This window comes from Geotrypetes seraphini, chromosome 5 (genome assembly GCF_902459505.1).
Source record: "Geotrypetes seraphini chromosome 5, aGeoSer1.1, whole genome shotgun sequence".
Taxonomy (NCBI): Eukaryota; Metazoa; Chordata; class Amphibia; order Gymnophiona; family Dermophiidae; genus Geotrypetes; species Geotrypetes seraphini.
This window is the reverse complement of record NC_047088.1, coordinates 91,517,069-91,544,221: the sequence shown is the minus strand read 5'-3', so window position 1 is coordinate 91,544,221 and position 27,153 is coordinate 91,517,069. Positions and strand designations below refer to the sequence as shown.

Here is a 27,153-nt window from a genome sequence, read left to right as displayed (position 1 = left end):
CTGACGCGTTTCACCGCCCTGGCTTCCTCAGAGAACCCGCTAAATTGCTGGAAAAGTTCAATGCAATACGTGTCCTAAACACACAAAAACAAAACATAGTGCATGTGATTGTAGTGCTGAAATTACAGATAAATTGTCTATTACAATACAACGCTCACGGCGCTGACGGCTGGATACCTGGTTCAAAGAGTAATTTTTCTATTTCCTGTGACGTAAGCGCTCAGCTGAGTGCCCGGTATTTATGCAATGGAAGATGTGTCAATCACCTAGTGGAGAAACGCCCACCACTCCACTTCTTTGTTTAAATCAGCAGGAGACACCGTCTGCCAGTGGAATATCCAACTTTGTTCATGTTTCCACAGCCAGGCTTGGGCATTTCCCCCCCTGTTACAATGAGCCACCTCTAGAACAACGAACTGTAAATCCTGTAGCTGGTGTGGTATGGCATGCCAATGTTGAACAAGAGGGGCACTCATGTCTCCCCTTCTGATTTTACTCAAATGTTCAATGATACGTGTCTTAATGCTTCTGGTGGTGTGTCCAATGTAAAGCAAATTACATGGACAAAGGATCATATAAACGACCCCCTGCGTGTCGCAATCAGTGTGCTGACGTAAAAAATACTTCTTTGGTAAACTGGGATGTTGAATACAGGTAGTTTCCAATGCATGCACACAAGTGGTACAGTGCCTACATTTGAAGTGACCTTTAGATTGCGTCAATGTACTCTCTGGTTTGCTGACAAAATGCGAAGTAGATATGCAGTCCCATAGGTTTCTACCTCTAGAGTATGCAAAAAGAGGAGGTTGTGCGAGACTTTGGTGTACCTGAAGAATGTGCCAGTGGGTATTGATGATCTTCTTTATGGCAAACGCTTTATATGAGTAAGGAAGCGTGCAAACCATCCGATCATCAGATTGATTAGGAGTGTGCTGTAACAGATAAGAGCGGTGAGCATATAAAGCCCGTTTATAGGCTTTTTTGATGATACCATGAGGATATCCGCGTTCCTTAAATCGTTGCCACATATCTCCAGACCGGGTTTTGTATTCTTCCTTACTACTGCACAAACGCCCGAGTCTTAAAAATTGGCCCACGGGTGACCTTTAGGAACTTTTTTCTTTTGAATTTTCACAGTCGTTTACATTGAGGCTGTTAAGGTTATTACAGGATCTAAAAAATATGACCACGTTACTCCGTTGATAAAGGCACACTGGTTCCCCATCCCCCATAGAATAACATATAAACTCGCCCTGATAATATTTAAAACACATAAAACGAACAAACCAGCATTTATAGATAAATTGATTATCCCTCATGAACCATCTAGGACACTTAGATCCTCAAACCAACATCTTCTTTTTGCTCTCTTGTTGAAAATAATCGGCACTTGCCGTACATCAATATTTTCTGTAACGGCTCCCACAATCTGGAATTCTTTATCTTTACACATTAGATCTGAAACCAATTTAGAGAAATTCAAAGGCGCTTTAAAATGTTTTTTATTCAAAGATGCCTTTGAATTCTAGATACTCCTTTCTGTCTAAAGATATCTAGGGACGCCAGGTACTCTTTCCGTATTTGCTACTTGCCTCATCCAGTCTCTTCTTTGTTTTAACAGAAATTCAGAGGCATAACATGTTTCCCCTTCCTTGTGTTTGTTCCTTATATGTTTCCTTTCTTAACTTTAATGTAGTTCTTTCCCCCTTTCCATTTATAATCGGTATGGTTTGTCCTTAGTTTGAAGATATCTGTGTGTTAAACCACTGTTCTTCAACCACCAGTCTGTGGACCGGTGCCGGTCCGCACAGGGCCGGCAAGATCAAGTCAGTGGTTAAATTTCCTGCCAACTGCGGTAGTGTTGGAAGGCTGCTGTTCCACCCAGCCTCGGGCGATCAAGACAGGCTGCTGACGTCGGGACCTTCCCTCTGTGAGTCTCACCTGTTTGGAAATAGGAAGCTGAAAAAAATAGGCAGGACTCGGGGAAGGTTCCGATGTCGGCAGCCTGTCTTGATCGCCGCCCCTGCCGAGTTGCTGAAGAGGGCCGCGGGGAAGGTGCAGGTGGAAGGGAGAGAGGTTCATGTGCAGGTGGAGGGAGATGGTCAGCGTGCGTGGGAGCAAGATCCTGGGGAGCCTTCGACAGTGACTGTCTCCCCTCCCAGCAGCTCTCGTACTTGCCAGGACAGTGATTCACCGGCAACTTCCTCTTTCCTCAGAGGCGGCAACGGACCCAAGGCTGCCTAAGTAAATCACTACTGCAGGCAAGTACTGAGAGCTCCTGGAAGGGGAGGAAGCCACTGTTGGAGGCTGGGAAGCTGCTAGATAAAGGGAGAGCTGCTACTGGACCTGGAGGGAGGTAGAAGGAAAAGGGCTGGGAAGAGAGTTAATGTTGGATAGGGGAGGAGGGAAGGGAGAAGGAAAAAAAGGAAGGAAACAGCTGACAGGGAGATTATAGGAGGGGAAGGGGGTCAGGGGTCAGGGTGGAATGGAGAGATCAGATCAGGGAAAAGGGAGAGACAGAGGAATGAGAAAGTAGAGAGAGATTGATGCTGGGAAGGGGGTCAGCAGAGAAATGAGAGAGGGATAAAGATGCTAGATCTGGTGTAGGAGAGATGAAAATGAAGAAAGCAGTGAAGCTAGAATGAATGATGTAAAAAGGAGAGAGGAGGCACAGGCTGGAAGGAAAGGGAAGAGGGGCATAGAAAGAAGTCAGATACATATGGAAGGGGGAGAGGGCAGACAGTGGATGTAACAGGCAGATGCTGGATTGAAGAGACAGGGCAGACGCTGGAAGGAAAAGAGTGAAAAGAAGATGGAAGCAGAAACCAGAGACAACAAAAGGTAGAAAAAAATAATTTTATTTCTATTTTGTCATTAGAATATATCAGATTTGAAATACCTGACACAGTGAAAGTGTTCAAGGGAGTCATACAGGACAGCCTCACCACAGTAGAAGTGGACTTGGACCAGATTTACCACCAGATCGACAAACTTAAGTGATATCTCCTGGACTGGACGGAATTCATCCGAGAATCCTAAAAGAACTGAAATCAGAGAACTATTGCAAAAACTTGCCAACCTGTCAATCAAAACAGGACAGATAACGGACGACTGGAAGATAGCGAACGTCACACCGATATTTAAAAAAGGATCAATAGGAGTGCCAGGCAACTACAGACCTGTGAGTCTCACATCTGTCCCTGGAAAGATGGTTGAGGCGCTGATCATTTAAGATAGCATAGTCCGGCACCTAGACACACACGACCTGATGAGAGCCAGTCAACATGGGTTCAGGAAAGGGAAATCATGTTTGACGAACCTAGTTCAATTTTTTGAGACAGTGAACAGACAAATTGATAGTGGAGAACCGGTGAATATTGTATACTTGGACTTTCAGAAAGCGTTCGACAAGACCATGGAATAGAGTGAGATATACTAAGATGGACAGGCAAATGGCTAGAGAACAGAAAACAGAGAATGGGCATAAATAGGAAGTTCTCAGAATGGGAAAAAGTGACTAGCGGTGTACCCCAGGGCTCAGTACTTGGACCCTTATCTTATTTAATATTATCTTATCTTATTTAATATTTTCATAAATGACCTGGAAGAAGGAACATCCAGTGAAATCATCAAGTTTGCAGACACAAAGCTATGCCGGGCAATCAGATCGCAGAAGGACAGCGAGGAACTCCAGAGTGACTTGAATCAATTGGAGAAGTGGGCAGATAAATGGCAGATTAATTTTAATGTGGAAAAATGCAAAGTGATGTATTTAGGCAGAAAAAATAAAGATCACAAGTATAGTATGTCAGGTGTAACTCTGGGAAAGACCGAACAGGAAAAGGACCTGGGTGTACTGATAGATAAGACTCTGAAACCGTTGGCACAATGTGTGGCGGCGGCGAAGAAAGCAAATAGAATGCTAGGCATGATAAAGAAGGGAATTACGAGTAGATCAGAGAAAGTTATAATACTGCTCTACAGAGCCATGGTCAGACCGCACCTGGAATATTGCGTCCAGCATTGGTCTCCATACCTAAAGAAGGATATAAAACTGCTAGAGAGGGTGCAGAGAAGAGCAACGAAGCTATTGAAAGGTATGGAGAACCTAGACTACGAGGAACGACTTAGGAGACTGGGGTTGTTCTCCCTTGAGAAGAGGAGACTGCGAGGGGATCTGATCGAGACTTTCAAAATATTGAAAGGATTCGACAAAATGGAGCAGGGAAAGCAGTTATTTACAATGTCCAATGTGACACGGACAAGAGGACATAGACTAAAGCTGAGGGGGGACAGGTCCAGGATGAATATCAGGAAGTTCTGTTTCGCGTAGCAAGTGATGGACACCTGGAATGCTCTCCCAGAAGAAGTAATTGCAGAATCCACCGTTCTAGGATTTAAGGGTAAACTAGATGCACATCTCCTTAAGAGTGGCATAGAGTGATACGGGTAAGGGTAATTAGATGCACATCTCCCTTGAGAAACATGCAGTGATATGGGGACTAAAACTATGCTAGGGTACACCTGGCGGGTCCTCTGCATGTGCGGATCACCGGACTTGATAGACCCAGGGTCTGATCCAGAGATGGAAATTCTTATGTTCTTATCCTGCTAGAAATATAACTGGGGACTGCAAAGCCCAGACAATGCTTCTTTAGCTTCAAACTGGCTTAGGTTTCTCTCTGACCAGGGGGCACTCCCCTAACACTATTCCTGTCATGTGTGACTGCAGTATTCTGTTAGCATGATATTTCTATGTAGCATTCTGTAATAATTTGGCTTGTTCAGTTTTCTTGATAGTAGAGGGGATATATTTGAAGAGGAGGTGAGATGGGTTTTGTTGGTCCTTGCTCTGTATATTTATATTTATAAAATGACAATTGTACAGAATATTGTTTCTTTTTATACTTTAATAAAATACTTTCAATATAAAATCATAATTGAGGCTTGTGCAGATGGGATCAGATGGTTTGCGGGGACCGAGCTTGCAGAGATGGGGCGGAAATGTGGGGTTTTTTTTTATTTCGGTCTTAGTAGTTTGCCAGTCCACAAAATAATTATTTTATTTCTGCCAGTCCACAGGTGTAAAAAGGTTGAAAAACACTGTGTTAAACTATTGTGCCCCTTATTTTTATTAATATTATACTTTTGCCTAGAATTTTGATAGGCATGTAATCAAATTTTAAATAAACTATGAAACATGGTAGCTCAGGTCCTTTGAGTCCTGGAGATCCTGGGTTGGATTGTGAATTACTGGAGGAGCCATTTATCACCGAAACAATCCCTGGAGTACCTAGGCATCTTGTTCAACATAGCAGAAGGTCGTGTCTATCTTGCAGAAGCACACAGATGGAAACTTTGCTTTTGGATAACAAACTTATTAGCCAATCCCATGTCTGTCAGTGTAGCACTGTCTCAGAGTGCTGGGATCCATGGCACCCACAACAGATGTGGTTCCTTGGGTGAAGGCCCACATGCATCCTCTCCAACATGGGCTCTTTGCCTGTTAGTTTCCCTGGGTGGACTTTCTGCAGAAGTCCCTGCCTTGGACTCCAGAGGCCCAGGCCAGCATTAACTGGTGGCTCCACCCCCAATCTCTCACAAAGAGCATGCCTCTCCGCATAGCTTTCTGGGTAGTAGTAACGATGTATACAAGTCTCTTAGGCTAATGAGCTCACTACAATCATCGGCTGATTCAGGGGCACTGGTCAGTCTCCCAGAAAAAGGGGTTAATCTGGCTGGCCTTACTGAAACTGACCTTACTGAAACATTTGACTGGTCTTACTGAAACTGTGGAAAACTCTGGAAGGCCAAGCAGTCCGAGTCTTCTCAGACAGTGCTACAGCAGTGGCCTTCTTTAATTGCCGGGGGGGGGGGGGGGGGCACGGCACCAAGAGTGCCCATCTGTGTCTGTAAGTCTGCTTACTCTTCAACTGAGCAGAAAGTCATCTTCAGGCACACTCAGCGGTGCATATAGCAGGTGTGGACAATGTTCAAGCCAATATCCTCAGCAGACAGACTTTGGATCCAGGCGAGTGGGTGCTGTTGGTGTCAGCCTTCAAAGCTATTGTTCATTGTTAGGGTTGGCCTGTGTTCGACGACAAACAGATTGCTGATGGGCTAAATTCATTCTTCGCGTCTGTCTTTACCAAGGAGGACACTGCATTACTGCCTGAAGCAGAGAAAGTATTCAAGGGAGAAGAAGAGGATAGGCTCACCACAGTGAATGTGGACTTGGATATGATATACAATCAGTTCGACAAACTAAAAAGTGACAAGTCCCCTGGACCAGATGGAATTTACCCAAGAGTGCTAAAGGAACTTAAGGTGGAAATAGGAGAGTTATTACAATCCCTTGCTAATTTGTCAATCGGAACCGGCCAAATATCAGACGACTGGAAGATAGCAAATGTCATCCCAATCTTCAAAAAAGGATCGAGAGGAGAACCAAGCAACTATAGACCTGTGAGTCTTACGTCGGTTCCTGGGAAGATGGTAGAAGCACTAATTAAGGATAGTATAGTGCAACATCTGGATAATCATAATCTGATGAGAGCCAGTCAACACGACTTCAGATAAGGGGAAGTCATGTCTGACGAACTTGCTTCAATTTTTTGAGAAGGTGAACAAACAAATCGATAGAGGAGACCCGGTGGACATAATATACTTGGACTTTCAGAAAGCATTCGACAAGGTCCCACACGCAAGGCTTATGAGGAAACTAGAAAGCCATGGAATAGAGGGGGACATACTAAGATGGATAGGCAGATGTCTAGAGAACAGATTGCAGAGGGTAAGCATAAATGGGAAGTTCTCGTACTGGGAAAAGGTGACAAGCGGTGTGCCCCAGGGCTCGGTTCTTGGGCCCATTTTATTCAATATCTTCATAAATGACCTGGAAGAGGAAACAACAAGTAATATAATCAAGTTTGCAGATGACACGAAATTATGTCGGACAGTTGGGTCACTAATAGACATCGAAGAACTCCAAAGAGATTTGAACCAGCTAGAGAAATGGGTGGAAAAGTGGCAGATGAAGTTTAATATAGAAAAATGCAAAGTGATGCACCTGGGAAGGAAAAACAAGGGACATGAATATAAAATGTTAGGTGTGACATTGGGCAAGAGCGAACAAGAAAGGGACCTGGGGATACTGATTGACAGGACCCTGAAGCCGTCAGCGCAGTGCGCATCGGCGGCGAAGAAGGCAAACAGGATGTTGGGCACGATAAAGAAGGGAATCGTGAGTAGATCGGTAGACGTCATCATGCCGCTTTACAGAGCAATGGTCAGACCACACCTGGAGTACTGTGTCCAGCACTGGTCTCCCTACCTAAAGAAGGATGTGACCCTGCTGGAGAGGGTGCAGAGGCGAGCCATGAAGCTAGTAAAATGTATGGAAAATTTGAGCTACAAAGAACGCCTCAGAAAGCTGGGCTTATTCACCCTTGAGAAGAGAAGACTGCGAGGGGATATGATAGAGACTTAAAATAATAAAAGGATTCGACAAAATAGAGCAAGAAGCATCGTTATTCACGTTGTCAAATGTGAATCGGACAAGAGGTCATGGACTGAAGTTGAGAGGCAACAGGCCCAGGACAAATACCAGGAAATTCTGTTTCACACAGCGAGTGGTGGACGCTTGGAATGCTCTCTCGGAGGAGGTTGTGACGGAGACCACCATTCTGGGTTTCAAGGGCAAGTTGGATGCACACCTTCTTGCAAATCACATTGAGGGATACGGGTAAACAAGGTCTTCATCGGGGAACACCTGGCTTGGCCTCCGCGTGTGCGGGTCACCGGACTAGATGGACCAAAGGTCTGATTCAGTGAAGGCGTTTCTTATGTTCTATGTTCTTATGACCTTATGGTAAGGGCAAAGAACAAGAAAATGGACATATTCTTCAGTCAAAGATTAGAGTCTGGAAGTACAGGTCTGGACACTCTGGTCCAGCCGTTGCTGCACAGCATACTGTTATATATGTTTCCTCCATGGCCCATAATAGGCCAAATCCTACATAGGATTGCAAGTCATCGGAAGAGTTATTCTGGTGGCTACAGACTGGCCATGCAGACCATGATACACAGATCTGGTGTATCTTCAGATGGGTCCTGGTCTCATGCTTCAAGTGCAACCGGACCTATTTTCCAAGGGTCCAGTGGGCATAGAAGATCTGAATCGCTTTGCTCTTACAGCATGCTATCGAGTGCAAAACGTTAGCATGCAAAGGGTACTCAGAAGTGGTCATTTCCACTCTCCTTAAATATAAGAAGCCAACAAAAGTCTCCGCCTATGCTAAAACATGGGAGACTTTTCAACATTGGCGCACCAAGGAACAGGTGGAGCCATTTTCCGCTCCAGTTTCTCTGATGTTGCAAGCTAGCCTTGACAAGGGGCTTACAGTGGCTTCCCTCTGGGTCCAAGTGGTAGGACTTTCTCATTTCAGAGAAGACCACAGATCTAGACTGGCATCTTATCCAGACATAACCAGCTTTCTGAAGGGTGCACTATGTATCGGGCCTCCGGTGAAATCTCCTTTCCTTTTGTGGGTTTTGCGGAGTCTAAGCCAGGCTCCTTTTGAACTGCTGAAGGAAGTGTCTCTGGATCTGACACTCAAAATGGTTTATCTGGTGGATGTGACCTTGGTGAGATGGGTCTCGGAACTCCAGCTCTTTCCTTTTGAGAGCCTTTCCTTGAAATCTTGGATACTGAAGTCTCTTTACGCACTGTTCCTTCTTTCCTGCTGAAAGTAGTTTTGGCATTTCATGTCAATCAGGAAGTCTGATTGCCAACATTCCAATCCACTAGAAACAGGACCAGATTTTAAAGAAATTGAATGTGAGAAGAGTGCTAATTAAATATCTTGATGTCAATAACAAGTTTTGACTCTGACCAACTTTTTATGCTGACCAATCCAGCTAGGCAAGGTGTGCCAGCTTCCAAGGCCACGGTTTCCAGGTGGATACATAGGACCATTTCATCAGCATACATTACATTACATTATTTTAGAAATTTCTATTCCGCCATTACCTTGCGGTTCAAGGCAGATTACAAAAGAGTTATAAACGGTGGGTTACAATGGAAGATCATTGGTCATTTCTAGAGAAGGTAAAGAGTAGATCAGGTAGTATAGAAACATAGAACATGACGGCAGAAAAGGGCCAAGGCTCATCTAGTCTGCCCACGCTAATGGCCCACTCCCTAACTGCCTCCATGAAGAGATCCCACATGCCAATCCCATCTTTGGCATGTGGGGTCTGTGCGGCAGGAGGGAGGAAGGAAGGCATTTGTGATGTTAGGACTGTTTTAGAAATTTCTTGAAGAGTATAGTTTTTATTTATTTTCTGAACATCTTGTAGTCTGGGGTAGTTATTAGTAGATTGGGGATCTGGTTATCTAGTTTTTCTGCTTGGGTGGCTAGGAGGCCATCGTATAGTTTTTTCTGTTTAACTTCTTTGATATGAATGGGGGGTGGGGGTGGTTTCAATGTCTGATTGAGGTAGTTTGGATGAGTCGGTTGTTCAGGTAGATTGAGTTGTCTCCATTTAAGGTTTTAAATAGCATACAGTAGAATTTAAATAGTATTCTTTCTTGGATTGGTAGCCAATGTGAGTTGATGTATGCTTCTGTAATATGGTCGTGTTTCCTCAATGAGTAGACAAATCTCAGAGCTGTATTTTGGATTGTTTGTAGTTGTTTAGTCATTGTAGCAGGGCAGGGAGGTAGAGGATGTTGCAGTAATCTAGTAGACCTAGTATTAGGGATTGTACTATGATCTGGAATTGTGTTCTTTCAAAGAATTTTCAGACTTGCCTTAGGTTTCTCATAACTGCGAAAGATTTCTGAATTGTTTTTTTGTGATTGCATGGTGCAACACCTGTCTATAGTCATTCCTAGTAATTTTAGGGTGGTTTTAATGGGATAGTTGATTTCTATGTTGGTTGTGGTTGGGACTTTGTCATTTTCGAGGAGGATGAATTTAGTTTTGTCTGGGTTGAGTTTGTTTGTGATCTTTCATCCAGGTCACTACTGTTTCTAGTGTTCGGTGTAGTGTGTTTGTCATGGCAGTCTTTGGTTGATCAAAAGATATGAGAATGGTAATGTCATCCGCATAACTATAGGTGGTTAGGCCTAGATTGTCTAGGTATGTCCCAAGAGAGGCAGTGTATACTTTGAAGAGAGTAGGGGATAGTGGGGATTCTTGTGGTACACCGCAAAAGTTGGACAAAGGTTCAGATTTTACTTTGTATATTCTAGATTTTAGGAAGCCTTCAAACCAAGAGTATACTTTATCTGAGATGCCTATTGTGTCCAAAATTTGCAGTAGGATGTTGTGGTCTACCAGGTCAAATGCTGCGGTCAGGTCCAATTGTATGAGAAGCATTTTTTTTCATGTGCTGAGATGTTGTCTGGCTGTGTCAATAAGGGAGCCTAGTAATGTCTCTGTGCTGAAGTTGGTTCTGAAGCCAGATTGTGTGGGGTAAAGTATGTTATGGTCTTCTAGATAGTTGGTGAGGAGTTTGGCTACTAGTCCTTCTGTTTGTTTGACATATAGAGGTATTGAGGCAATGGGTCTGTAGTTGGATTGTTGGTCCTTTTGGGTCTTTTTGGATTGGGGTGATGATGATTTCGCTGAGGTCTTTTGGGAAAAGGCCACCTGTGAGCATGGTTTGTATCCATTGCAGAAGTAGAGTATGGAATTTTGCGCTGGAGGATGTAAGGAGATATGATGGGCAGTGGTTGAGGTCACAGAATGTGTGGCTGTACTTTTTATAGTTTATTGAGTTCGAACCATTGTATGATGGGGAATTGAGACCATGCTCTGTCTGCTGTAGTTGATTCTTTTTCTGTGGGATGAATTGTGAATTCAATTAGGTGGGATGGGGTACAGTTTAGGGTAGTTCTGGCATTTGTAATTTTGTTCTTGAAGTGTTCTGCTAAGAGAGTGGCTGAGAGGGGTGGTCATGTAGGGTTTGGTGTCTGTCTGAAATAGTTTTTTGGTATCTTGGGTTTCTGAGCCTATTAGGTTGGTGTAGTGTGTTTTTCTCTTGTTCTTTAGTTTTAATTTGTATTGTTTGTTAATTTTTTTCCAGGTGGTTTTCATGTGATCTAGATTAGTTTTTCTCCATTTTCTTTCTAGTCGCCTGCATTGTCTTTTTAAGTAGGAGTAGTTCATTGGTCTGATCGTCTGCTGGTTCTGGTTTTAGTTTGTAGTGGGACTAGTTCATCAAGGATGTTGGTGGTCAAATTGTTTCAGTGTGAGATGAAGTCTTTGGGGTCGCAGTCCTGGATTGTTTAATATATTTTTGTCCAGAATTTAGTGGGCTCGATGTGTTCGCGTGAGGTGTAAGTTACTTTTTTGGATTTTGGTGTGGTTTTGTTTTTGGTCCAGTTGATGTTGAAGGTGTATGTGTAGTGGTCTGACCAGAGGGATGGGGACCAAGTTCCTTTAGGTGTTTGAATTTCTGGGTGTGGATGGTCATGAAGGCTGCGATGTCAAGTTGGTGTCCTTTCTCATGAGTGGTTTGTGGGTTTAAAATTTGGAAGGATAAGGCATTGAGAAATGACAGTTTTCTGTTGGTTTGGATGCTTGGTCTTCGAGGTGTAGGTTTAGATATCCTAGGATAAGGTTGTATTCTGCTGTTACTGAGTTTTGTTATATGAAGTTTTCAAATTCAGGTCTTACTGCGATCCAGTTTCCTGGTGTTATGTAGCAGAGCATGCAATTTAGCGAGTTTTTTTAGTGTGGTGCTTGAAAAATGACAGGCAAGGAAGTCCATGTGTGGGGTAGATGTTTTTTCAAGTATATTTAGGGTTAGGGAGTCCTTGATTAAGATTACTAGTCCTCCTCCTCTTTTTTTCTCTCTGCAGGTCACTTATTTTGTATCCCTGAGGGCATACTTCTGTTATTCTGGGATCTGTGTCTGATGTTAACCAGGTTTCTGTGAGGAAAAGGCAGTCTAGGTTTTCGTTTTTTATCCATTTTTTTATATGTTCTGTTTTAGGTCCTGGCTCTGATGTTTAAGTAGGCACATGTTAGTGTGGTGATATCTGTTTGATAGTTGTGAGTTGTTTCAGGGTAGATGAGTAATTTAGGAGGAGATTGAGGTTTGGTCTTGGGAAGTGTTGATCTTCTCCATGCTAGGATGATGGGAAGTTGAGCGCTGGTTTGGTTGTTTGAGCTTCTAGCTATTGGAGTTCTCCTGTTATGGTGGTGGGTTTTGTTTGCAATGGAGCTCGTGGGTATGGTAGATAAGTTGTTTGCTACTGCTTTCCAACTGATAATGAGGAGGATTATCAGTAGGGTGGCCTGGGTGTGTGTTTGTGGGATTAGCTTCATTTTGGTGTGGGGGGGGGGTGTATTGGGGGACGAGTGGTTAGCTGTGAATAAGTTGTTGTTCTTGTGTTGTACCTGGATGGGTGGGAGTATGAATTTTTAGTGGAGGTGCTGTAGAGAGGCTTAGTGGTGTGAAGATTTGTTGGGAATGAAAACTGATTGAGAGTAAGTTTTGAAGGAGTTGGAAGGTCGCTTTGCAAAGGCGCTTTTGCGCCAAACGGCTACGCGCCATTAGGCACTGGGCCTTTTATTGGCTCAGCGGTGCAGCGTCGAGGGGGAGGGGCAGAGCTCGCTCCCACACCCAGAGTGCCTTCTGCACTGCTCCCGCTCTGCTCTTGCTGCTGCTCCCGGTCCAAGTCGGGACGCGCTTTGGTCCAAGGGTAGGTGGAAAGTAGAGAGTAGCTTTGAAAAATTCAAGTGTTGGGGCGTGGCTTAACGCGAGCACGAATGGAAGTGTGATCGAGACGCTCCTCATCACTAGGCAACTATTAATGAAAATTAACCCCATATTACAGAATTTTATCAAAAAAAAATAAATTCCTACGATCCTGAAGTTATGATGGACTAAGGTTGACTTTCTTCACTGAGACGGAAGAGACGCCTGGGAGGTGAAAAACCAAGAAGCAAAGGTGCCGTTTTTTGTGTCTTGAGCAGTGCTGTGCGGAAGGCTGGAGACCGACGGGGATTGAAACTGGCGGTGAACTGCCTAGCGACAAGGAGAGAATTTTCCTCTTTATAAATAATTTATATGGTGGGCTGGTTCCTGTCAGTCAGCGGTTTTGAAGTGGCCCTCCTCTGCCGGTGATGAGGCGAGGTCTGGTATGTGTGTGAAATAAAATTGACAACGGTTTTTGAAACTTTTCCCTTGCTGCTAATCTTTAAAAAAAAACAAGAATTGTGAATGATTAGTATTAATATTGATCTCCTCTGCTGAAATTGAGACGGATTCTGATATAGGAGAATCAAGGGTGGGATTGCCGGTTTTTTGTTCAGCGCTAGAGCAGTGCGGCTTCGGGGCAACTGACAAAAAAGACCTGAAGGGAAAACTGCTGGTTTTCATTGTTTTTATTATCGGCTTCATTTTTCTGTTGATGTGGCACGGTAATAAGAAAAGATGTTGAAGTTTTAAACTGTCTAAAAGATTGATAAATAGAGGAAAACATCGATCTCATTATGAGGCAATTGTCAGTTTGACTTCTAAATGCTATGACAGTTTGAAATAGCTCTCTCCTGACGGTACTGAGTTGGAGTCCTGAGAGAGATCAATTAATCCTCAGATTGAAGCAGTTTCTTGAGACATAAAATCAAGACACTTTAAAGGGAAGAACATTGAATATTACATTTAATTAATAAACAGAAAAGTTTTCACTTCAGACTGATTGGGATAGAGGGCTGCCTGTCAAAGATAAAAATATGACAGTTTGATATAGCCCTCTCCTGCTTAATGTCAAAGCAAAGCCTGAGGAAAAAAAAAATTATTTCTTCTGTGCTGAATAACATAGTGTTGAATTTCTGCTGTTTGAAGTCAGAATCAAATTCTGAGAGAGAAAGACTTAAGAAAAAGGGGAAAAGGATCTTTTTTGTTGATTATTATCAAAGAAATTTTTATTCTGACCAGCTATATTGAAACCAAAAAAAAAGGAAAAAGATTATTCTTTGATAAAAAGGGGATTAATAAAAAAATAAAAAAAAAAAAAAATTGAGAGAGAGGAATACATGCATTTTCTCTCAATAATTAAGTGCCGAAGCGCTGAAGACAAATAAATATCAGCTTATTAAAATAAATACTGAATTGAATATTACTTTCCTCTGACAAAGCTGCGATTGGGCTTGTGAGAGAGGAGACAAAGAAAAGGTTCAACGGAACTTTAAAAAACTGAAACAGCAAGACATTGAGGAATTGAGAGACGCTGAGAAAAAACAGAAGAAAATTGCTTAAAATTGGTCAAAATAGGAAAAATAACTCTAAAAAAGTGTTGCTCTCCTCAATCAGGGCTGCGATTGGGCTTGTGAGAGGAGAAAAAAAAAAAAAAGAAAAAAGTTCCCCTACTTCAATGAAAAAGTGAAAGTGAGAAAAGAATTTTCAAACTGACATAGGTAAAGGAAAAAGAAAAGAGCTTAAAAAGAAAAATTTTTACTTCAAAAGATAGAACAAAATCTTGGAAGAAAAGAGATTAAAAACCTAAGAATACCAAATCTAAAAGACTAAATACAAGAAATAATAATAACCAAGAAAAATAAAACAATAACATGGCAAGTACCAGACAAAACAAAAATGAGGCTGGTACATCTGCAAAAAGACAGAAACAAGAACAAATAACACCAAGCAAGATACCACTTCCTATCGAAGAATCAGACACATTAAGCAAAACAGAAGTTATGGAAGAACTAAAACAAATCAAACAAATGCTCAAGGAAACTATAACTAATATGTCGGAAATGAAAGAAGAAATTTTAAATATACATAGACAAATGGAAGTTAACAACAAAAGAACAACTGAACTAGAATCAAAAATGGAAAATATAGAATGTGAATCAAAAAGATGTAAAAACGACAGCCTGGAATTAAATAAATTAAAAGATCAACTGGAGGATTACGAGAATAGAGGAAGAAGAAAGAACATCAAACTCTTTGGAATACAAGAAAATTTAGAGGGAAAAAATACTATCCTTTTCCTTGAAAATTTAATTCCAAAAATTCTACAGTTAGACTTGAAACAACCAATTGAAATTGAAAGGGCGCATAGAATCCCAATTAAAAATTTAGAAAATAAAAACAGACCAAGACCAATCATTTTCAAAATGTTGAGATACCAACAAGCAATAGAGATACTAAATGCTGCAAAAAAAGATAAAAACTTAAATTATAAAGGATCAAGATTATGGTTTTTACCAGACTTCGCCAAAAACACAGCAACTAAAAGAAAAAGACTACTAGACATGAGACCTCTACTCAAAGAAAAAGGATTTAAATATGGTCTATACTACCCGGCGAAAATGAGAGTGTCATCTGGAGACAAGTCCTTATATTTTGAGGATCCCGAAAAACTAAAAGATTTTCTCTCTAAACCAGAACCTATGATATATTAACATAATATATTAAGATGGTTTTGAAGACTCTATGAAAAATTAGAAAATATAACATATCGAAATATTTGAAGAAATGGAGGAAAACAATACAAAGAAAAGACAATAATAATTATATGAAAGAAAGAACAGAATATAGGAAAATTATTAAATAATACACTGCATATATGTTTAAAATAATTATATGTTGAAATCATAATACTAAGGAAATACAAATTAACATATTGTTAAATGGAAAATGATACATTAATAAAATGTTATGGAAAATGATTAAATAAATATAAAAGATCAATATAGATAGATAGAAGGGAAATTTGTTTAAACAATTGAATATTGATTGCCTGGAATGGGGAGAATGTTAGGATTACAGTTCCAATGTGTATCCTTAAGCAGCCAATGTATTGGGTGGGAAAGGGAGGGATAAGGAGAATATTTATTAGAATAATTAAGGGAGATACATTAGGGTTAAATATGTGTGTCATGAAGAAAATTTTTTGGATATTAAATATGAAAGAGGAGAGGAAGAATAAGATAATGAAAAGTATTAAAATATATAATGTCTTTTAAAATATATTCTATTAATGTCAATGGCCTGAATCACGTAATTAAAAGGAAAAAAATATTAACATTTTTAAAAAAACAAAATGCAGATATTTACTGTCTGCAAGAGACCCATCTTAATATGAAAGAATCACAGAAATTATCAGGTGGATGGATAAAAGAATGTTTTTTTGCTCCAGCAGTGGGTAAAAAAGCAGGGGTTGCAATCCTTATAAATAAAAAATGTATGGCCAATATAAAGGTAAAAAATTCAGATCCACATGGAAGATGGATACATATCGATATAGGTATGGGAAATGATACCCTGACGTTATTTAATATATATGCCCCTAATTCGAATCAATCAGAATTTTTCAAAAAGCTACAAAATATGTTATTACCACTGGCTGCCTCTAATTTAGTGGTGGCTGGAGATTTTAATGCTGTAATGGATCCATTATTGGATAAAAAACCAGGTAAAAATATTAAATCTTTAGGTCTAGATAATTTAGTTCGATCATGTGATTTGAAAGATATATGGCGTATTCTTCATTTTAATGATCAGGAGTATTCATTTTGTTCACAGGTTCATAAATCATTTTCAAGAATAGATTATATTTTTGTTTCAACAAATAAAGTGCAACAAGTGATTAAAGCCTCCATTGATCCTATTATCATTTCGGATCATGCGGGAATATGGATAGAATTACAATTAGATCAATTAGAAAATAATAGACCTCTTTGGAGATTTGATAATGCATTGCTTGTGGATGACAAATTTTTGGAAAATTTTAAAACACAAATTAATGAATTTTTTCAAATAAATTTAGTGGAAGATACATCTATAGAGAATGTATGGGATGCATTTAAAGCAACTATGAGGGGTAATATCATATCATATTCAGCTTTTATTAGGAAACAAATTAAAAAACAATATATGGAATTAGAAAAAGAAATAAAAATATTAGAAGCTAAATTGATAAGTAAATGGGAATATGAAGTATTGCAAGCTCTTTTGAAAGTAAAAGGTAAATATAATGAATTAACTTCAAAAATGATAAGAAAAGATTTGTTTTCCAAACAAACGGTGTATTATGGAAATTCTAATAAGGCGGGAAAATTATTAGCAAATTATCTTAAGGCAAAAAAAAGGAGAACTAATATTAATGGAATAAAAGATGATAATGGTATAATAACAAATCAAACAAATATAATATTAAAACAATTTTTAAATTTTTATAAGGATCTATATTCTTCCGAACCTTATTTGGAGAAACAAAAAGATGGAAAAAAATTTTTAGATTTAATAAATGGACCTAAGATTCCTGATCATATAAAACGAAGTTTAGAAGAACCTATATCATTAAAAGAATTAGAAACAGCATTGAGATCTCTTAGAGTTGGATCCGCTCCAGGTGGTGATGGTTACACAGTAGAATTTTATAAAACATTTCAAAATATCCTCTCCCCACATTTATTAAAATTATATCAGACACAACTTATAAAAGGTAATATAAAAGGTACTATGGCTGAATCAATAATAATTGTTTTGCCTAAGCCAAATAAAGATCCTACTTTGGTTTCAAACTACAGGCCTATATCTTTGATAAACGTTGATAATAAACTTTTGGCGAAAATTTTGGCTTTGAGATTAGCCAAAGCTCTCCCACATATTATAGATATGCATCAAACGGGTTTCGTTGCTAAAAGACATTCCTCCAATAACTCTAGACTATTATTTCACATGCTAAACTTATCAAAAAAAATGGATGAACCGGCTTTTACAGTTTCATTAGATGCTGAGAAAGCATTTGATAGGGTAGAATGGAATTTTATGTATCAGGCTTTAGAATGGTTTGGTATAGGTTCTGGATTTATACAAATGGTAAAAACATTGTATAGCTTCCCGATTGCAAGATTAAATATTAATAATAAGATATCTGATGGTTTTCAATTGCAGAGGGGAGTTAGACAAGGTTGTCCTTTATCTCCTTTGTTATTTGATGTTGTATTAGAACCCTTATTGTTAGCAATACAGCAAACGAGGGAGATACAAGGAATTCCATATTCAGATATGGAATATAAAATTTCGGCTTATGCTGATGATATTTTGCTTTATTTGAGAAATCCAGAGTCTACCTTATCTTCTTTATTGGAATTAATTGATAAGTTTGGCAAATTTTCAGGTTATAGAATTAATTGGAATAAATCTGAAATTATACCCTTGAATGTTTACTGTGTAAAAGGATTATTTGATATTTTTCCATTCATATGGAAAGAAGAAGGATTTAAATATCTAGGCATTCAAGTTAAAAAAACAATTGAAGATACTGTAAAAGAAAATGAAAAATATGTATTAAAAAAAGTAATGGAGTTATGTGAACAATGGAACCCATTACATATATCTTGGTGGGGCAGAGTTCAAACTATTAAAATGATGATGTTGCCTGTGGTTTGCTACCAAATGAGTATGATACCTATTTATTTTCAGGGGTCCTTTTATAAGAAGCTTAATAGAATTTTAACAAAATTTCTTTGGCTTGGTAAAACACCTAGAATAGCTTTAGTAACCTTACAAAAATCAATTAAGGAGGGAGGGGTAAATTTTCCAAATTTCTATAGGTACCATCAAGCCTATATTCTACGTCAGGGTATGTATTGGATCCTCCCAGAACTTATAGATAATGCACCAGATTGGTTATATTTGGAATGGCGCCTTATGTTTCCCCTAAATTTAGTTCATTTACCAAGTATTAATATACCTAAAAGATACAGAGAAAATAAAATAATAATGGATACTTGGAAAACATTGAGATTTATTGATAAATTAACACCCATCCCAATATATAAATCAACTAATCAATCCATATGGATAAACTCCAAGATCAAAATTGGCGGAGCTCAAATCCTTTGGAAGAACTGGATTATTGCAGGAATTAGATCTCTAGATGATATTATTTCAGAAGGTAAACTGCTGGATTTTTCACAATTGCAACATAGATTTGGTCTTAATAAAACACAAAGTTTTAAATGGTTGCAATTGAAGCAGGCCATTCAGGTTGGGTTCCCTGAATGGAAATCATTAAACAATCAATATAGTTTAAAGTTCTTATGCTTTAAAGCAGACTTCCTAGGACATCAAGCCGCATTGTGGTATAAATTAATATCTGGATATTTGAATAAAAAACCAAAAAATGGTCTAAGAGACATTTGGAGCATTGAGATTGGACATCAAATTAATGCATCTCAATGGCCACTAATTTGGTCTTGGAGAATGGGATGTACAGTGTCAGCGTCTATGAGACAAACATGGTTCTTTTTATTACATAGAGCTTTTTGGACCCCTACTCGTTTACAAAAACTAGACAGTTCTAAGTCTAATAGATGCTGGCACTGTAATCTAGAACCAGGGACATTAGATCATTTATTATATCATTGTCCTTATATTAAAATTTTTTGGAATTCAATTTGGCCACAAATTAATAAATTAATGGAAAATCATATTGCAATATCATATGATACAATTTTATTTGGAACAATGATGAGAAAAAAAAGTCAAATTTCACCAGAAAATAATAAGCTTTTATTAATTATGACAGGGGTTGCCATTCAACATATAACTAACAATTGGAAAAATTACAACAACCTAAATTACACATTTTGGTGGAATACAATATGCCATATTTTCAAAATGGAAAGAACAATAGCAATACAAAAGGGGACATATAATAAATTTATAAAAATATGGGGGCCATTGACAAAATACTGTAATGAATAAATAATAGAATACTTTTTCTTCTTTTCTTCTTTTAGAGATTTTTTTTTTTATGACACACATATAGGGGGGGTAAGGAAAACAATTTATATATAATATATTATAATATATGATACAAAATGTAACATATGATTAAAAAATAATAGAAGGGTGGGGGGAGGGAAAATGAATAAAATTTATCCAGAATATATTGTATTAGATATAAATATGTTATTGAATAATTATCAATTGTATTCTAATATGTTGTATACTTTTATAAAATTTGAAAATTAAAAATATTATATTAAAGCAATAAAAGGGTGGGGGGAGGGTGAAGGGGAAAATCAAATTCAGACATACATTGTGTTAGATATAAAAGTGATACCATGCATTTATCAACTGTATTTTATTATTATGTACACTTTTTGTAAAATTTGAAAATAAAAATATAATGGAAAAAAAAAAAAAAAAAAGAAAAATTCAAGTGTTCCTGCTGAGCCTTCTGACAAGCTCAGCAGTGCAGTGTCGAGGGGGAGGAAACCATTTGTGGGGAAACCGTCCACTGTTTCTGTTAAGGCGTATTTGACCAGAAGTGTGGCTTCATCGTGAACCAAAGCTAAGTCATTCTCCCCTGAGGAGATTTATAGGGCAGCAGCTTGGTCAACTCTACATACCTTTGCTAAGTTTTACAGAATGGATGTAACGGCAAGGGAGGACTCTGCCTTTGGGTCCTCAGTACTAATGTTCTGGCACAGTCATCCCACCCTAGATTTCTGGGACTGCTTTTGTATGTCTTGCTTGTCCAGAATAACACACCTATTGCAATAAAAAAAGAAATTAGGTTCTTATCTTGTTAATATATTTTCTAGTAGATAGGTGTGTCATTCTGGACCCCTGCCCTGTCATCTATTTCCTGCATCTGCCTACTGTTTCTGTCAAAATGTTCTTCTCCAAGTCTGTAACTTGGATGCCAGCCAGCTCTTGGGGCTATGAAGTGTCATTTATTACTGGCTTAATTTGGGGGTACTAATTGAGCTCCTTTAATGCTTCTGTTGGCATATTAGTTTGCCTATTTGATTGTTGATGGTTCATATGTTTGTTTTTATTTAGAGTAGAACAGACTTGTTAATTCGAGAAGTTTCTCCATACACTTACTTCACCTAGGTTTTAGGAAGGGCACTAGCCTGCTTGGGAACTAACTGTAGGTGGCAGCAGAGCTCTCTGTGAAGTACACTTCCCCTTCTATATTCGCAGTTTCAGTTATTCGCGGTTTTTCATTCCCAGGCTCAGCCTCCAAATTTATATCACAGAAAATCGCTGCTCTCACTGTTTCACAGAGAAAATTGATGCTCCCAGCATTGTACAGAGAAAATCACTACACTTGCAGGTCAGGTTATTCATGGTTTTGTGTCTTTTTTTTCTTTCTTTTTTTTTTTATGGTGGTTTGTTGTTTTTTTTTAACAGAAAAACTGCGAATAACATACAAAAAGTTATTTGCGGTTTTTCTGTATTCGCTGCCATGCTGTTCCCCTATCACCGCGAAGTGTAGGAGGGATACAGAAAAAAATCTGGAGTGTATTCCTTCTGCAAATGTTTGCAGCTATGGGGAAATTACCTCCTTGTCCAGAATATCACACCTATCTACTAGAAAAAATATTAGCAAGGTAAGAACCTAATCTCTCTTTCCAAGGGTTCAATTATGTTTTCAGTTGGCTAGTAAAGGATTTAAATAAACATCTTCATATTTTCTAAACTGTAAGACAGTATTCCACCACATGAAAATGGAAAGATTAGAATTTTTTCTCAATGTTGAATGATCAGTTTCAATGCTGTTTTGTAAAATATTCATCATCTTAGATTGTAATATTTTTTTTAATGTACTCCTCTCTCTGTAGGCAGGTCAGCCGCCTCATCTTGGCAGTGCTCAGCAACAGCAAAACTTATACCACGCAGCAACCTTAACAGCCACTCCTCCATCCCTGACTCCTGGACCCACTGCTCAGTCTCCACAGAGCAGCTTTCCACAGCAAGCAGTTTATGCCATCCATGCACACCAGCAGTTACAACATAGTTATACCAACATGGCACATGTCACCCAGGTATAGCATATCCATAAAGAGTACCAAACTAGTACATCACAAATGTGCACAAGTTCTATGCTGTAAGCACCAAACTGTCAGAGATTTAATCAGATTCTCTTTAGAAACAAATATGAAGGGAGGAAGGTAAGCTTATTCTTAGACAAGCAGGCAGCATATTCACACGTGAATAATGTTATCCACGGAGCCCCGGTAGGGACAATGGAAAGTGTAGTATCACTTTAAGCTCTAACAAACTTTTAGACTGCCCGCATTGCGCATGCACGAGTGCCTACCTGCATGACACCAGCTCGTGAAGCCGTCAGTTTTTCATGGAGCAAAGAAGACTTATCTTTTGTTTCTCTGTTCGTTGCCTTCCCGTTTATTTTTTATTTAAATCTTTTTCAAGTTTTTCTACTACTTTTCTTTTGAAAACAAATGACGAAGAAAAGTAGAAAGGAAAAACATTTTGGACTTTCCTCAAAACTTTTTTTTACTTAGCAGCCTTCACACAAATTTCCATCCTGACTTCCTTCATGATCATTGATGGATATTCAGCTTTGTTTCTACTCCAACCCAGCTCTGGGCTTTAGATTGGTAGAAGGAAAACACTATTCCAGTGAAATAGGTGAGACATTCTAGACCATAGGGTTATTTCACACTACTCACATGGTCTGCAGAAGAAATCCATTACAGGTTTTTCACTCTGCCTCTAGTGTACTTTACAGGCTAATATAGCGCTCTCTAGCGGTCTTTTCTTCACACATGGCTGCAAATGTGTAGATTCTGCTCTCACTTTTATTATTTTAATTTGACGTAAGTTTGTCCTTTTTGCAGGTATTTTCACGTTTGAAATGGATTTGAAGCTCTGCATGCTTGAGAATTCAGACTTCGGTCTGTAGCTGGCAGGCCGATCCCTTCGGGGTACCTGTTAGCTAGTCTGCTTAGTCTTCCTTGGAGTTCCCTGTGGTGGGTCATTCCGGCAATGGCTCCGGGGGAATTTCTGGCCTCCCTGGATCTCACAGAGGTGAATTTGCACATTCCCATTGTTCCAGATCACTGCAAATTTCTGCGATTTCCTGTGTTGGATCAGCTTTGTCAGTTTTTGGCCTTGTCCTTTGGGCTGGGGTGGTGGTAGCGGGTAGTAGTAGTGGCTCCACTGAGGTGGGTGGACCCTTATCTGGCCACCAGGTGGTTCACAGTGCCCTCGGAAAAAGGGGCACACTATGGTAGCGACAGTGCTCCGTGTACTGGAATACCTGGGCTGAATTGACAGCTTACAAAAAAAAAAAAAAGCCTATGCAGTCGCTGGAATAATCAATCCGGCAGAGGGCCATGTTTACCTGCCCGAAACTTGAAAATAGAAGCTCTGGGCAAAGATTTTGGAGATATTGAAGGTGGCTGCCCCTTCAGTGTGGGTCATCCTACAGTTTGTGGGTTTCAGGATTCCCAGACTGGATGTGGTTCCTTGGATGAACGAACGCATGCCTGAATACTCTTTCAGAATGCCTTCCTCTCTCACTGTCCTCCCCCCCCCCCCCCCCCCAAGATATCTTAGAACTGAGTCTGTGGTGGATTCTGGAGGCCAGAGTGTGTGTGACCTAAAACATAGTAACATAGTAGATGACGGCAGATAAAGACCCGAATGGTCCATCCAGTCTGCCCAACCTGATTCAATTTAAATTTTTTTTTTTTTTTTCTTCTTAGCTATTTCTGGGCGAGAATCCAAAGCTTTTCCCGGTACTGTGCTTGGGTTCCAACTGCCGAAATCTCTGTTAAGACTTACTCCAGCCCATCTACACCCTCCCAGCCATTGAAGCCCTCCCCTGCCCATCCTCCTCCAAACGGCCATGCACAGACACAGACCGTACAAGTCTGCCCAGTAACTGGCCTAGTTCAATCTTTAATATTATTTTCTGATTCTAAATCTTCTGTGTTCATCCCACGCTTCTTTGAACTCAGTCACAGTTTTACTCTCCACCACCTCTCTCGGGAGCGCATTCCAGGCATCCACCACCCTCTCCGTAAAGTAGAATTTCCTAACATTGCCCCTGAATCTACCACCCCTCAACCTCAAATTATGTCCTCTGGTTTTACCATTTTCCTTTCTCTGGAAAAGATTTTGTTCTACGTTAATACCCTTTAAGTATTTGAACGTCTGAATCATATCTCCCCTGTCTCTCCTTTCCTCTAGGGTATACATATTCAGGGCTTCCAGTCTCTCCTCATACGTCTTCTGGCGCAAGCCTCCTATCATTTTCGTCGCCCTCCTCTGGACCACCTCAAGTCTTCTTACGTCTTTCGCCAGATACGGTCTCCAAAACTGAACACAATACTCCAAGTGGGGCCTCACCAATGACCTGTACAGGGGCATCAACACCTTCTTCCTTCTACTGACTACGCCTCTCTTTATACAGCCCAGAATCCTTCTGGCAGCAGCCACTGCCTTGTCACACTGTTTTTTCGCCTTTAGATCTTCGGACACTATCACCCCAAGGTCCCTCTCCCCGTCCGTGCATATCAGCTTCTCTCCTCCCAGCATATACGGTTCCTTCCTATTATTAATCCCCAAATGCATTACTCTGCATTTCTTTGCATTGAATTTTAGTTGCCAGGCATTAGACCATTCCTCTAACTTTTGCAGATCCTTTTTCATATTTTCCACTCCCTCTACGGTGTCTACTCTGTTACAAATTTTGGTATCATCTGCAAAAAGGCACACTTTTCCTTCTAACCCTTCAGCAATGTCACTTACATACATATTGAACAGGATTGGCCCCAGCACCGAACCCTGAGGGACTCCACTAGTCACCTTTCCTTCCTTCGAGCGACTTCCATTAACCACCACCCTCTGGCGTCTGTCCGACAGCCAGTTTCTGACCCAGTTCACCACTTTGGGTCCTAACTTCAGCCCTTCAAGTTTGTTCAACAGCCTCCTATGAGGAACTGTATCAAAGGCTTTGCTGAAATCCAAGTAAATTACATCTAGCATATGTCCTCGATCCAGCTCTCTGGTCACCCAATCAAAAAATTCAATCAGGTTCGTTTGGCACGATTTACCTTTTGTAAAGCCATGTTGCCTCGGATCCTGTAACCCATTAGATTCAAGAAAATATACTATCCTTTCTTTCAGCAACACTTCCATTATTTTTCCAATAACTGAAGTGAGGCTCACCGGCCTGTAGTTTCCTGCTTCATCCTTGTGACCACTTTTATGAATAGGGACCACATCCGCTCTCCTCCAATCCCCAGGAATCACTCCCGTCTCCAGAGATTTGTTGAACAAGTCTTTAATAGGACTCGCCAGAACCTCTCTGAGTTCCCTTAGTATCCTGGGATGGATCCCGTCTGGTCCCATCGCTTTGTCCACCTTCAGTTTTTCAAGTTGCTCATAAACACCCTCCTCCGTGAACGGCGCAGAATCTACTCCATTTTCTCGTGTAACTTTGCCGGACAATCTCGGTCCTTCTCCAGGATTTTCTTCTGTGAACACAGAACAGAAGTATTTGTTTAGCACATTTGCTTTCTCCTCATCACTCTCCACATATTTGTTCCCAGCATCTTTTAGCCTAGCAATTCCATTTTTTATCTTCCTCCTTTCACTAATATATCTGAAAAAATTTTTATCTCCCTTTTTTACATTTTTAGCCATTTGTTCTTCCGCCTGTGCCTTCGCCAAACGTATTTCTCTCTTGGCTTCTTTCAATTTCACCCTGTAGTCCTTTCTGCTCTCCTCTTCTTGGGTATTTTTATATTTCATGAACGCCAACTCTTTCGCCTTTATTTTCTCAGCCACTAGGTTGGAGAACCATATCGGCTTCCTTTTTCTCTTGTTTTTATTGATTTTCTTCACATAAAGGTCCGTAGCCATTTTTATCGCTCCTTTCAGCTTAGACCACAGTTCTTCAACCGCCGGTCCGCGGACCGGTGTCGGTCCGCAAAAAAATCTTGCCGGTCCGCGAAGGATTCGGTCCCCGCCGCAACGAAAGGCCGGCGTCAGCTGACTTGCAACTTCCTGTTGCAGTCGCGGTGCCGGGACTCCTGCCTTCCACCGCGTTTGCCTCCTGCCTTGTCTCCGCACCTCCAGACCAGCAGCGGCAGCTCTGTATATTTTTAACTTCGGCACAGAGCTGCCCCTAATCAATAGTTTAGCGCGGTTTCATGAGGCAGCTTCGGGGCCTTTGCTAGGCCGGCCCGCTTCGATGATGCGATGTGGGCCGGCCTAGCAAAGGCCCCGAAGCTGCCTCATGAAACCGCGCTAAACTATTGATTAGGGGCAGCTCTGTGCCGAAGTTAAAAATATACAGAGCTGCCGCTGCTGGTCTGGATTCTTGGCCCACTGAAGGAGGGCAAAGAGCAGCTGTCCTGAAGGTTTCCCTTCCTCTCGCCTTTGCAGGTCCCTTTTTTCCACCTTTTTTTTTTTTCTTCTTCAAACGGCAACGGGCCCCAGCATCAACATCAATCAAGTAAGTTCCACTGTTCCTTGCAAGCGGTTCTGCTCGGCCAAAGCTTCCCCTCTGACATGAGCCATCTCAGGGGAAAGAAAGTGACCCGCAAAGGTGAGGGGAAGGGGGCAGATAATGGAAGTTGGAGGGGGGGGAGAGAGAAGGAGCAGATGATGGAATGGAGGAGATGAGAGAGAGAAGGGGACAGATGATGGAAGTGAGAAGAAGGGAGAGAGAGCAGAAGGCAGATGGATGTCAGTTGAGAGGGGAGAGCAGATGCTGAATGGAAGTGGGGAAAGAACACATACTGGATGGAAGGAGATAAATAAAGGGGGAAGAAAATAGTAAGATAATGGAGGGGTGAGGGAAAGGGGTGACAAGCTGTGGGTAGACACAGTGAAAAGAGGGAAACAGGACTAAATAGTAAGAAATAATTTAATTTAGATGGAGGCAGAAAATAGAGAAGGAAGACCAGAGAAGAAAAGGAAAGAGAGAGCAGAGAACAATATCAGATCTGAGTGGAGGAAATGAGAAGAGAGATGCTAAAAATCACAGGGGGGAGGGAAGGACAGAGATGCCAGACCATGAGGGGAACAGAAGGAAGATGATGGATGCCAGACCAAATTGGGGGGGCAGGAGGATAGATGGAAGGGGCAGATGCTAGACTGAAGAGACAGAGAAGGTTATCATGCCGCTGTACCGGGCCATGGTACGCCCTCATCTGGAGTACTGTGTCCAGCACTGGTCACCGTACATGAAGAAGGACACGGTACTACTCGAAAGGGTCCAGAGAAGAGCGACTAAGATGGTTAAGGGGTTGGAGGAGCTGCCGTACAGCGAAAGAGTAGAGAAACTGGGCCTCTTCTCCCTCGAACAGAGGAGATTAAGACGGGACATGATCGAAACATTCA

General features: G+C 40.5%; 1 protein-coding gene across 4 annotated transcripts in view; it reads left to right on the top strand.

The window, feature by feature from the left end:
- Positions 1 to 27,153, top strand: part of ATXN2L (ataxin 2 like) — a 414,538-nt gene that overhangs the window by 296,463 nt on the left and 90,922 nt on the right. For all 4 annotated transcript variants that reach the window (XM_033946500.1, XM_033946501.1, XM_033946502.1 and 1 more), the window contains one exon: positions 21,615 to 21,818. In XM_033946500.1, coding sequence (XP_033802391.1) covers positions 21,615 to 21,818 — 204 coding nt within the window. The remainder of the gene's footprint in view (positions 1 to 21,614; positions 21,819 to 27,153) is intronic.